The following is a 14,236-nucleotide window of genomic DNA, read 5'->3' as shown; positions in this document are numbered from 1 at the left end:
TGTCCTAAAATCATTCATTATCATTATTCTTATATAATCTTTGTCAGCTTTACTTATCCTTTCCTCATAATGAAGATAAAGATTTATCTTTTATGTTAATTTTATCTTTTTATGTTAACTTCAATAAACATATAAATATAAATAGATAACAAAATATTTGAAAATATTACAGAGCCTCATTTTCAAATCAGGAAAAACTGGCCGAACTACAAATTTAGACTACCATAAAAGCATCATCCAAGAATCTCCGTAATAATTTCTACTTCGCTTTTTTAGGCTTCAGAAACCGAGATAATAATAATCAAAGCAGCATGTAAATAGATAAGCATACTTTTTTCTATTCATTTAAAATGCCAAATTGAGCATTTGTGCTGACGCAGTATGAAAAGATCTTTTATTTTGAATACAATTGAGAATTTATGAACATCCTATAACAATTGTTTTAACTTTAATAGAAATTACAATAAAATATTTCAATAGAAGATTACACATCTTTTGTTTGCTTAATGAGTCAAAAGTGACTCAAAATGTGATAATAGCTGAAGCATATTGATCATATCAGCAACAGAGTTGATGCTAATGAAGTTTTTTGCTTTGAGGGATTTTCTGAGCTAAACCAGCTCTTTTTCTCATACGCAAAAGTACTTTTTCATACTGTTTTTATTTACTTGGCTTTTTTGTAGTTAAACCTTAGGCGATGAGAAGGTTTCAGCATTTCTTTTTTAGTTTATGATTTTTAAGGTATAACTTTGTTGGCATGGTAGCATTAGAGTTTTTTCCCTTTTTTTTGCTGTTGCTAAGGTATTTAAATGCCAATAGAATAAATTTCGATTTTTATAAACTTAAACAATTTATACATTTTTTCATAAAAATGAATTTAAAATTCCTTAGTGGAGAGTTAACAGTGATAAAATTTAAGGGGATCATTTTTTTCCAATTCTACACATTATAAAGAGAAGCAATCACAAATAAGTAATAAACAGAAAAAGAATGATAAGACAAACTATCTTAAGTGTAAAAATAATGATGTGGGGTAATTGCGCCTGCTGTTTTATAAAATGCGTTGCATTTAGGTCACAAGTTTTTTTACACCCGTTTATGTAGGTGGATTGGGTTAACATTAGTGGTAAATAACGTGTAGAATGCGTTTAATGGTAAATAATTTGTCTTGAACTTGAATGATCCGCCTAAGAACAGAAAGTCAAGCTTTTAACAAGAGTATGAAAAGTGCAACAAACGCCATCTGCGTTCCACGACTACTTTATGTTTATAATTATTTAACATTTCACGCTTTTTTTTCAAATAATTCAACTTTTTTTAATAAATAGTTTTAGTATGAGCTTTTTTATAATACGCAGTTCAATTAATTGTCTGCAAAACGATACATAAGATGATTTTTGTTGCAATTGTTGGTCTGCTCATTTCAACTGCATTCGCGATAGGTAAGTTGAAACTTTTTACTTTAAATTCTTGGTTTAAAAATAAAAAATTTCAAATTAACTTTTTAGATGTTTTAAGGCTGAATCGGTGTCTACTTGCTTTTTAGATACGAGTTCGCATACCAGCGATTGGGGATATACTGATTCGGAAATAGGTATGGCTTTTTTTTTTTTTGATAATTAAAGTTTAATTTTTGGGAAGGCGACAGTTTCAGGTTTTATATTAATATCTTTTTTTAAGAGCGGAAGTTTATAATGATATAACACAATAATACTATATTCCTGAAAACACCAGGCACCAGACAATCGACTAGTGCTTTGGTTTTAATTTTGATTATAATTATCTGAAGATTTTAGCTTAATTCTCAAAATACATCCTACTTTGAAAAAAGGTGCTTTCAGAAATATCGTATTATCGCTTTTTTTTTTTTTTTTTATCATTAACACTCTGCATATTGACAGTTGCTAAAAGCAGTCCTAGTCTTTTTATCTTCGCCATTTTAAACAGCGAAGAAAAAACTATAAACGTTTTTTTTTTGTTTGTTTTTTTTTTTTCCTGCATTTTTTTTAATGTTACACGCAGAATTTTTAAAAGGCGCTTACTATTATTATTATTATTATTATTATTATTATTATTATTATTATTATTATTATTATTATTGTTATTATTATTACTATTATTATTATTATTATTATTATTGTTATTATTATTATTGTTATTATTATTATCATTATTATTATTATTATTATTATTATTATTTTTATTATTATTATTATTATTACTATTATTATTATTATTATTATTATTATTATTATCATTATTATCATTATTATTATTATTATTATCATTATTATTATTATTATTATTATTATTTTTATTATTATTATTATTATTATTATTATTATTATTATTATTATTATTATTATCATTATTATCATTATTATTATTATTATTATCATTATTATTATTATTATTATTATTATTATTATTATTATTATTATTATTATTATTATTATTATTATTATTAGTATTATTATTATTATTATTATTATTATTATTATTATTATTATTATTATTATTATTATTATCTCTTTTTTTTTTTTTTTTTTTTTTTTTCTGGCTCTAAATCTGGAAAGAAATAGAAGAAAAAAAACTTTCAATTCTATGATTTCCACAGTTTATTTTAAAAATTGCGTTTCGATGGTCCCTTAGCAGCTTTCCTCATATTTACTTTTTTTTTTAAAAAAAAGTTCAGATTCTTTTAAAGTCTAGTTAAAAAGGCCTATTTATATGAAAGTCAAATTCTTTACTAAAGCCTTTTTGTTCCCAAATTTAAAAATTGTTAAAAAATAAAAGACAGATAAATCTTGGGATGGCAAAATCCCGCATATTCTCATTCCCGGGATTTCGGGATTGAGAAATTTTATCCCCGGGAAATCCTGGGGTTAAATAGAAAACAGAAACAATCATTGGCGGTAAAGTATGTGAAGAACAAATTTTTAATTACTCATCAATGAAAAATGATTAATTTATTGATATTATAGTTATATTATTAACAAATTAATCATTTTTTAGTTAACTAAAATAGTTCAATTACTAATGAACCTGAGTAATTTAAATTATAAAACAGTACATTAAAAAGATAACACAATATAAATAAAAATAGTATTTAAAAATAATGTGAATATATATAATTAAAAATAAAATGAATATACATAAATTATATTTATTTTTGAAAGTACCACCATAAAAAACTGAAAGCATCAATCATTTGGTCTTTTAATGTAGTTTTTGAGTACAAAAGCCCAGCCGCTGAAAATGCTTGTTTGAACTACACACTTGTTGGCCGAATATAATCATATTCTTTTTGAAGGTGATTACCTCTTGTGGCACCACTTTCAAATAACGACATTTCTTTTTGAATTTTAGAAGTTATGCTTTCTACCCTTATAGGTAGAGTTTGAGTTGCTGCCAATCCTTTTTCCATAACTTCATTTAATTCTTTACTAACAGCTTTGATCTTATTATCACACTCCTTGCTTGATAAAGCCTTGTTCAGTTGAGCATCGCTATCACTATTCACGTCTGCTGATATAATTATTTCTGCCAAGTTTACGCGCTTTATTAGGTTTATTATCATTTTTTTATTTTGGGTACTTGTACTTGGTACAAAAACATCAGGGATTTTCAATGAAGCAATCTTGGCATTTTGAATATAACAAACTGTGCTACTTAATGGTATTCTCATTTCTTTAATTCGGTGACTCAAGGCGGCGTACAATTTTCCGATTTCGGATTGTTGGTGTTTTATTTTGGTCAACATAAACTCAACGTTGAGCAAAATAAAGCAAAAACAAATAAAATGTCAGCTGTAATTAAACTTGCGTCTCGTCAAAAAAAAAGTGCGTCCAATTTTACGGGAGTCAAAAGTAAAACTAAATCTGATATGGTTCGATATTCGTTTTTGTTCATCTTAATTGAATCATCAAAATTGGAATCCAATTTAAAATCTAAAAATGCTATTTTAACACAATATTTTAACTGATCAAATCATTCAAGCATATTTAACAAACTGCTTCAACGGGTTTTGCAATTCATGGTTAAATGGATGACCGTTCCAAACTCCATTTTTACGTATTTTTGTAAATAATTTTCATAATTTTTGTTGCTTGTTGCTGTGAGAGCGATTACCACTTTAGATAACTGTCAAAAAAAGTTTATTTATTCAATAAATCTTCTATATTTTGAAAACTTCATTTATTTAAACCATAGTTGAAGAATCTTTGAGCATCACTCGTACATTTCTTCGCATAAGAATTATATGGTTCCATCTAATTTTTTGTTGTTGTTGTTGTAAGAACTTAACTTTCAATTTTTCTCCGTTAAAATGCCTTTTTTATAATTAAATATAAAAAAGGCATTTTAACGGAGTAAATAATTATATTTCTCCTGTCATTTTTTATAATTAAAACTTTACGTCTTTTTTGTTGCTTACGTTTCATAATTAAACAGATAGTTGTTTAAATAATTTTGTTTTTTCCATTAATTGTTAATTAAAACTTTTATTAATGAATTCTTGTTACATAAAAAAGAAGTAGTTGTAACCTTTGAATTCTCAGGCGACGATTTGGAATTAAAATGAAGCCGAAAATATAAAGATATTGAGCATTTCTCATAATACAAGTCTTGCTTTTAAGTCATCGGTGTTTTCGGCTATTGACGAATAGTAAGGAATAAAACAGAAAACATCTGTAGTCTTTCATTCTTTAACGGCTGTGTTGGCTGTACGTACTATTGAGACATCCTTGGTTAGTTAAACAGAATGGTTAAATTACGTAATGTGGCAAACCTAATATTTGAACTAATAGAAGAATTCAAATTAAAAACGAATCTAATGTGTCAAAGTAAAAATAATATTGTTGGTACAAAGAACTTTGAATGCTCTTTTGCCCTAGAAGAATCTTTAGAAGAATCTTTAGAAGAATGCAACAGCAGCCTGATTTCTCGTTTATATCATTTAAGGTCTTTGCAGCGAATGAAAATTTTCTCACGAAATTTTCGGGCAAATGGAAATTTCGACCGAAATTTGAAAACTCTGCTTTACATGTTTTGTAAAAGTGTAAGACTCAAAAACAAACTTTGATATTTAAAAACCGTTCAAATGAAACTTTTTTGTGTTGCTTGTTCTGTTTGATCTACAACTCTTTTTGCTAATTTTATTTTTTTTCATTTTAATATTATGATTTCCATCTTTGCAGCCCTTTTAAGTGTTTGGTTTTAAAAATAAAATGACCAAAACAGAATTGAAATTATGCATAGAGAACTTTTAACGCACTGTTATTATCTTTAGGCTCTAAAAAATCATTTTAAAAAATAAAAGTAAATGTGAAAATAGTTTATCAAATCATAATAAATTTGTTTAATAAAATAAAGACTTTTTTCCACTAAAGTTTATACCTTGTAAGTTGTTAAATTATTCGAAGGAAATTATTCTTAGTAAATTATTCGAAGGAAACTGCATAATCTGAGAGAACATAATTATCATAAATAGACACAAGAATTATAGCAGAAAATTAAAAATGTTTATGTTTTGTTTTACAACGATTTTGTTTGTGCTTGGTGTGGTTCTTAACAGTATTGTTTTATGCGGAAAGCTCCCTACCGATGCATACAGAGAAAAACGTTTAATCTAGCAAAAAAAAAAGTTATAACTCTAATTTGAAAGGATGTGGAGATCTGAAATATTACTATGTAGTATTACTATGATTATTTTGCAAGTCCAAAACGGGCTTTTTTCTTGCCAGATAAAGCCGTTTTTGACTCTGTGTTAAAATTACCGGTTAAAATTAAACTACCGATTAAAACTTTTTGATTTTTTAATTTTCTCGTGGTCAGTTTTTAAAAAGAACTTCTGTAAATTCTGTAAACTTTTTATAAACTGGATTAGTGTTCTTTTTTATTGGTAGTTTATTGACACAAAAGTCAAATAATGTTTTCCAAATCTTTTGCTTCAAACTTTTTTCTTGACTATTTTATTTAAAGTATTTCTATTTATTTTACACTTAAAAGCTATATCTTTCGCACAAGACAATAGATGTACTATCATTTAGAAAGAATAATGTAAATTTTTCAAGCTAAAGAACATTGATTTCAAGGAAAATAATTTAAAAAAAACTTATTTATATCTCTATTGTTAAGGCACTTCAAGTAAACTGCATAGTAAAACTTTGCTTGATTTTCTTGTTCAATGATCTTCGTCATTCATCATTGCGACATAAATCTTTAGTTAGTAAAAACCTTTTACTGTATATTGTACTTTTAAAAAAGGTAAAATTATTAACAATAGCAATTATAAAAATCTTAATAGTAAATATTAATAATAAAACAGTAATGATAATTTTTAATAACAAAAACATAATGCAATATTACATCAGTTTAAAGTTAGATATCAAATCAGGCCTGTAAGGATTAAATAGTGGCAGTTTATGAAAAATATATTAAACAAAGTTCTTAGATGAAAGAAAAATTTTCAATTATATAAAAAGTTTTTGTTATGGTCAAATTCTTTAAACATTTGATCTGAGGAATCACCTGAAAATGAGATAGGGTATTTTACTTAATTTTTTTACAATTTTTTTATAATTTATTTATGATTTTTGTTCCAAAATTTCCCTATCACACCTACAGACACACACAGTTGATGAATTGTACTTTATCTTTCTTCCCTAGATCCTGCAACTTGGGCCAGCTTGGGTCACCCATTATGTAATGGAACAAGACAATCTCCAATTAATATCATTAAGGAGAATGTAACCTACAATGAGACTCTTACTCCTTTGGTTCTTCTTAACTATTCAAAAGTGTTTGACAATACCAGTTATTATCTACTTAATAATGGTCATACTGTTATATTAGGAATTGACATAAATGGAACAGTCCCTATAGGCCTCAGTTGGAAAGGTAAAGTACACTTGTGTTTCTTCAATATAACTTAATTCTTTAAAAAATGAGGTAGTTGCCAAATCTATAAAGCTATGGCTTTATAGATTTGGCAACTACTAAAAAAAACTTTTTGAAAAAAGTTTCTAGTAGCTAGTTTTTTGTTACACAAATCTCATTGACATTGACAATATATATTATAATTTTCAATGAAATTTGTGCATATGTAAGCTGTAATAAAAAACTATTGAGTATTGTCTACTAAAAGATCAATTAATTACAACTGGAGGTGTATTGGTGTTGTTTCAATATCAAAGAAAAAGGGACTACTTAACAAACTGCTTTCCATAGGGATAGATAAGCAAAGCTTCTGACAAATTCAAATTACACTTTACTTTTTTTCATCTGAACACTAGGGTTATTCAAGTTATTCTTCTGATCATTAGGATATTACTTTTTTCTGATCATTAGGGTTATTCTAAAAAGTTTAAGAAGACCAATTAAAATTTGAAGGATAGATTCTTTATTATAATGTTAGCAAATGACAGAAAAAATAGATAAATACATATATAAAACATTTATTTCTTTGGTCATACTATTAAATAACTTAAGATTATGTCTGTCTAATTTAAAATTATTTCAGAATTCTTTAACAATGGTCTCTAAATCTAGTATAATTTCTGGTCTACTTCTCTCTATTTTTTCATCACCTCAACACATTTTTGTTAGGGTGGAGGTATGAACTGTTTGCAGGCTACAATGAAACTTCATATTTTGAACCCTTTAGCTAAGTCATTGTTACATTAGAAGTATGATAATTTGCTTCATCTCAAAAAAAACAGAAGATTCTTGCCTTTAGGTTGTTTGATTTTTTGATCTGTAGATGTGAGTATTTATATATATTTTTTGCTGTTAATAATTCTATCAATTATCTGTAAATCGGATGTTCTTTTATTTCTAATGACCCACCACCCCCACCCACCCTCTTTTTCCCAAGACTACAAAAGCTGGTCGAGACTTTGGTTTCCAATAGTTTGTCTCTTTTTAGTCCATTGCCTAATTTTCTTGTGTATAGTTGATTATGACCTTTTTAGCTGAGAATCTAATTATTCCATTTTGTTTTTTTATGATTTTTATATCATTTGACTCTTTTGTATCATTTTTATATCATTTGACTCTTTGTAAACATTGGTGAGAAGCAGCCTGAACATTGGCTCCATATTTTTACATTTGTGAATTAACATCAAATTAGATAACTTAACATCAAAGACATCTGATAATAGAAGGTCTCTTTTAAGAACAAATTGAATAAGTCTTCCCTTATTTTTTTTCAAAATTTCTGGATAAATGCTCCAAAATTTTTCATTTTCAAGAGAAAACTTGGTACTTTTTTTTTCAACTCTACAAATACTATTCTCAAGGGTGCTTTAGATATTTATGACAAAATTTAAGCACATTCCATTGTTAAAAGGTTGCTGAAGAATAACCTTAGGTTTCTTGGGCATTTTATAAGTTTTACTTAGTCTCTAAAGTAATAAATAATTTAATTGTTAATTGAGAAACATAATAATGAAAATGTAAGTTTTATGTATTTTCCTTTACATTTCCAGGAAAGCAGTATAACTATTATTCATTACACTTTCATTGGGGGGAAAATGATGGAATGGGTTCAGAACATTTAATTAATTATGAGCATTATCCACTTGAGGTAAGTTTTTTTATTTGTTTGATTATTCAAAGTTTTTGAACTATAAACAGTAAGTAAAATAGAATACAATAATTCTCTTTACTGGATTTTGTTGCCAAGGAAAATCAAAATAAATTCAAAACTGTGTAAATCTTCCTTTTCTATAGGGAATCCTTTTTTAAACAGAATTTAACTTATTCATGGTGTAATAATTGTAAATATTGTAGTAGAAATGGTGTAGTGGTGTTAAGTAGGTGTAGTAATAATAGATAGAATTTAAGCTTATGAAAGTTCAAAATAGAAAAAAAACAAATTCAGTTCTAATTCATATATTTTTTTTAGTAAAATAACTCTTTAAAACTTTCTGCTGAAGCTATTTTGTGTTAGAATATGCTAAAGTGTGTCAATATATGTTAAATTTATCCATATGGGATAGACGTTTAATTAATGTCTTGCTTAAAAATGAGAAAATCCTAAAAAACTCTTCAAGCAGTCAAAAATTCTGAATTCCCTTATTTTTAGTTAAAAAGAAAAAACTGATGTTCTTTTTTGGTATATTGAAATGTGTTGTAAAAAAATAAAATATAAAAATTAGTATAACTGATGTTCGAAGGTTGTTTTTTTTTTAAATTTTAGCCTTAAAGTTTTTTTTTTTTTAATTTTAGCCTTAAATTTTTAATGAAATTTTTCTAAAATATGAAAAAATAATGATAATAATTGATAAAATGAAATTTAAAAAATTCCAACAGCAGTTGAACTAAAAAGTTCATAAAATTGATTTTTCCATGTTTTCCTGTTAAATAAAATATTAAAAGAAACAGCAGGAAAAAAAAAAAGATTTATTGTAAAAAAGTCTATGAAACTCAATGTTTTTAAAAGTCCAAAAAAAAATGTAAAAACACACTTTTTTCATAATTATAAAGTTTCAAAATTTTATCATTATGAAAAATGAAAAATTTCATGAGAGCTTTTTGTACAAAAAATAAAAAAGCTCTCATGAACTTGTGTCTTGTAAATTATAGAGTAAAAAATGAAGGTTTTTCACCCTGAATGAATCTTTCACCAAAGAATATTGTATTAATTTATGCCATGTTAACAATAACAATTCTTGTATTTATGTTTACAAACTGTGCTTTGTTTTTTATTTTTTATTGTTTTATTGAATTTTGAAATTTCTTTCTATTTAATATTCTCTTATTATTTCATTATTAGACCTTACTAGTTCATTATTTAGATGTTTTCTATTTTCTTTTGTTGTTTTTTTTTGAAACTAGATACATATAGTTCATTACTTAAATGATCATGGAAACTTTAGTAATGCGCTTAACTACAGCGATGGAATACTTGTTTGGGGCAATTTTTTCAAGGTTTATTTACACTTTTTTTTAATTACAGTTGAACGTTTAATAATGCTGAAAACAAAGTATGATTTTTATAAGGATCATAATAGTGACTGCAATAAATGCATCTTTATGCTAAGTTATTTCTTTCAGCTTTCCTCTAGTAATAACACCTCACTTAATGATGTTTTCAGCCACATTCATGATGTTATTGAAGCTGGTAATGTACATTTAAAATTACTTTTTATGAAATCTAAAATTTTAACTGCATAAATGAATTAAGCAGAAAAAATTTTTTATCTCTTTGTTTTTGTTTTTTTTCTTAGATAACAAAACTTACATCTCTCCGCTAGCACTGTCATCTTTTGTAGCAAATAATTCAACAAGTAGTTATTATCATTACGAAGGGTCTTTAACTACCCCAGAATGCACAGAGTCTGTAATGTGGATTGTTAACCAGAAATTTATGGAAGTTTCAAGCAAGCAGGTAAAATTTGCTGATCATAATTAATAAGTTACTACATAAACATTAAAATCTTCTGTATTTTACAGAGATTATTTGCTTTTTATATAAAACTCATTTCTCATGCTTTTGTAAAGTTTTTAGAAATCTGAGAAAACTGCTTAATTCAATTTGTTTGTTTGTTTGTTTGTTTGTTTTTTTAACATTAGAGAAATTTTTTCCCGCATTATTTTTGTAATTTTTAGAGAACGAATTACATTTCTAGAATTTGTATTCATACTTTACTTTTATTTATATTCATAGTTAGAAGTAAAATTTATTTGTAGCAGTTGATAAAGTCAAATGATTATAAAATTGAAACGCTTTTCTCCATCAGGACAGTACTAAAAAATCTACTTTTCATTTAATGAAATTTAAGTATATTGTTTTGGTTTTCAGATTTCTATAAAAGCTCTCAATTTTCTGGGGTTGCAAAAAGGGAAAAAAAAAAAGTTGCAATCTTTGATTGTACTTTATCCAAGTTTATTTGTTGTACAAGTTTGTCTGCAATAAAGTAATCCAGCGGGTTAAGGTTTATGTAAGTTAAATTTAAATTTTTGCAGAGATTTATTCTGAGAACTTCAGTAAAAAAAAATTTTCGTATTAAAAAGACTCTTTGAAACTACCATTGTTTTGGTTTCCAGATTCTTTATAAAAGTTTTCAATTTTCTGGTGTTTGAAAAGAAAAAAAAAAGGTGTAATGTTTTATTGTACTTTATCCCATTTTATTTATTTTTCAAATTTGTCCACAATAAAGTCGTCCAGCTGGTTAAGGTCCAGAGAGTTTGGCAGCTGATCCTTTTTTTCAATTACAGATAAAAAACAGGTCTTTACACAATTTTTAAGAAAGCTGATGAGTGTGAGTCATTGCACCATCTTACTGAAACATCCTATTACTACTTAACACATGGTTGTCATTTTTGAGATACTTTTTACTTAACACATGGTTGTCATATTTTGAAAACATTTTAGTTATAAACTTTTTAGTTGGTTGTTCCTTTGTTTAAGGTGACCAGTGGCATTATTGTTTCAATACTCAATAACATTTTGTTGCTGTCTTTGTTTTTGCTTGGTACTAACTTTTCCATTGGCTTCTACACAATTTATAGTGAAGGTCCTCTCATTTTGTGCATTGTACAGACCATTAATAGTTTCTTTTTTTTCAGAAATTGCTTTGTACTGAATTGGCAAACTCAGTTCTCAGGATTTAATAGGATTTCACTTCCAATGTTTGTTTTTGTACCTGTAGCCCAAGTTTGATCAATTGGGTATTACAAATTGATACCACCTTTCTCCTTTTGCATAATTGAGCTGCCTGAGTGATAAGTTGATACCACCTTTTTCTCATTTTGCATGATTGAACTGCCTTAAGACCAACAAAATCCTTTCACTTGAAAATAGATCAATACAACTAATCTATTTAACAATACAGTAATGTTTAGAACTACTTTTTGATATAAGGAGATATAACCATATAATATAACAATAAGGTCAGAGTGCATTTTAGTATTTTGTATGCGCACCACAAACTTTCACACATGCATGAACATGTCTAGGCATAGATTCAACTAGTCTGATGCATAATTCTCTTGGAAATTCTTTCCAAAGCTTTTCCAAGAACCTACTGTGATTGCACAACACTGGTTATGCTCTCTTTGACCAATCTCTTGTCTATCCAAGCCCAAGTGTTCTCGATGGGATTGAGATCTGGAGAATGAGCTGGCCAAGGCATGATCATAATGTTTTCCCGATCAAGCCACTCTTTAACCAAGATCGCAGTGAGAACTGTTGCGCCATCGTGCTGAAAAATCCATTGTTGTTGTCTTCCATAAAAAGTTGTATCCTTGGTTCACAAAAACGCTCTTTGAACTTTTCACCAGCCAGCCTCTTGATGATTAGAGAAACATTTTACCTTTCTCTAATATTTCTGATCTTGAGTTATCTACCACACTTGCAGGAAAGTCACTGAAATTTAATCTGGTAAAATAAATCTATCTGAAAATGCAAACTCGAAAAACTTTTTTGGGGACCTCAATGACTTATCTTAACCTTCAATCAACTGCAAGTATGTCTATGTTCCTATGTACAATGACTGGTCCTTAAATTCTATAGGTTATCTCCATTGAGACATATTTTCACTATCATATCTTGTTAATGATTTTAAAAAACTATCAGCATCTTTTAATAACTGCCCTGATTTAAATGGGATAACTGAATCTAACCTGCATGATAAAAATGTGTCTATAACTAATATTAATTTAGATGGATATTTATCTGTTCACACACCAACTAAAGCTAAAATGGGTGGTGCTTTGATGTATATTAAGTCCAGCTTAAACTTTAACATTAGAACTGAGTTGATCCTGTTTAATAGTAAAGAACTCAAATATATATTTATCTATATTCTCGGATGACGATATAAACAACTAACTACTTAATGGTATTTATATGTATATATATGTGTGTGTGTGTATATATATATATATATATATATATATATATATATGCGTGTGGGTGTGTGTGTGTGTGTGTATATATATATATATATATATATATATATATATATATATATATATATATATATATATATATATATATATATATATATATAACACACACACATCCACACACGCATAATTCTGTGCTCTTGAAGCGCACTATGTAATTTTTAATGAAATGATTATGAAATTATCTACTTAAAAATCATAAAATATGATTTATATAGTATATTGTGATTTATTAATGCTTTAAAGAGAATACGATACCAAACATCCTAGCACCAAATATATTTGTAACCTATCTTTGCTAAGCTACCACGTAGTTTCTTTTGTCATGGTAGTTCGAAAGGATTATTTTTCTTTTTTTCTTGTTTGCTGCTGAGATAAAATTTATTAACGGGATAAGATTAATGGTGTTTTGATTTCATTAAAGTTCATTTATCTTTTTATATAGCTCGAAGATTTTCGTAAGTTGAAAGGACATTTACACAACACAAGTAATCGTGTACAAGAAGAAGACTTAATAATGAATTACCGACCAACGCAGCCCTTAAATGGAAGAAAAGTGTATACGAGTGTTAAACCCATTGAAATTGGTACGACCAATTCCACCATCTCCACCAATTCTACCATCTCCACCAATTCCACCATCTCCACCAATTCCACCAATTCCACCAATAGTGTTGTTTCCAGTACAGCTTCCTATGCTTTAGCTGTTTCACAAGCTCTTCTCGTATCGTCCGCGGTCGCTAGCTTTGTTGTTTATATTCATTTTTAATTTAACAATTGTTTACTTTTTAACTTTTTGTAACCATTTTATTTATAAAGTTTTTAGGTTTGTAAAAATCTGATAGAGTTGATAATGACTAAATAAAAGCATCAGTTTTTATTAAATCCTCACCTGGTTTTTTCGATGATGACGCTAACTTTTATGTATTAGACATTTTTAATGTTTTATTTACTAATATATTTTATCTACCAGCAAATTCTTGTAGCAACTCCAGTTTTTGTAGTTTACATTTTAACTAAAGTGATTGTATGCGTATTTTTAACTAAAGTCTGTATGCGTATTTTTAACTAAAATCCATTGTATGCGTATTTTTAAAACAAAACGATGTTTTTTTCTAAATGTGTTGGATGAAGATGTCGGAAAATATGTAGGATGAAGTTGTCGGAAAACATAAGTTTGCATGACAACAGTATGCCTTTTCTTGTTGATTACTTCTCCATATATTTATAATTAAAAAGATGTGTCTAATTTTTTTTTCACATTTACATTTCATAGTAACAAGTTTTTCGTGTGACAAGTTTATTTTCATGTGCAGTTTTT

The 14,236-nt window shown here is 27.1% G+C and overlaps 1 protein-coding gene across 1 annotated transcript; it reads left to right on the top strand.

The window, feature by feature from the left end:
• Positions 1-531: 531 nt before the first annotated feature.
• LOC149882614 (carbonic anhydrase 2-like) lies at positions 532-13,800 on the top strand. Its single transcript, XM_090065554.1, has 8 exons — positions 532-1,442; positions 1,547-1,594; positions 6,670-6,900; positions 8,490-8,587; positions 9,841-9,933; positions 10,060-10,126; positions 10,233-10,393; positions 13,361-13,800. The coding sequence occupies exons 1-8, from the start codon at positions 1,391-1,393 to the stop codon at positions 13,682-13,684; spliced, it is 1,074 nt and encodes a 357-aa protein (XP_089921680.1). The 5' UTR covers positions 532-1,390; the 3' UTR covers positions 13,685-13,800.
• The last annotated feature ends 436 nt before the right edge of the window (positions 13,801-14,236 follow it).

Source organism: Hydra viridissima, unplaced genomic scaffold (assembly GCF_058129835.1).
Source record: "Hydra viridissima isolate aposymbiotic clone 2 unplaced genomic scaffold, HvirCarnegie_v1 scaffold_10, whole genome shotgun sequence".
Taxonomy (NCBI): domain Eukaryota; kingdom Metazoa; phylum Cnidaria; class Hydrozoa; order Anthoathecata; family Hydridae; genus Hydra; species Hydra viridissima.
The sequence above is the reverse complement of the archived record's forward strand: the minus strand, read 5'-3'. Positions and strand labels throughout refer to the sequence as shown.

Bases quoted from the DNA above. Each gene is read 5' to 3' on its own strand.
- LOC149882614 (XM_090065554.1), top strand. From the start codon at position 1,391: ATGATTTTTGTTGCAATTGTTGGTCTGCTCATTTCAACTGCATTCGCG. The intron at 1,595-6,669 runs GTATGGCTTTTT...TTTCTTCCCTAG, and splicing joins ATATACTGATTCGGAAATAG to ATCCTGCAACTTGGGCCAGC. The intron at 10,394-13,360 runs GTAAAATTTGCT...CTTTTTATATAG, and splicing joins TGGAAGTTTCAAGCAAGCAG to CTCGAAGATTTTCGTAAGTT.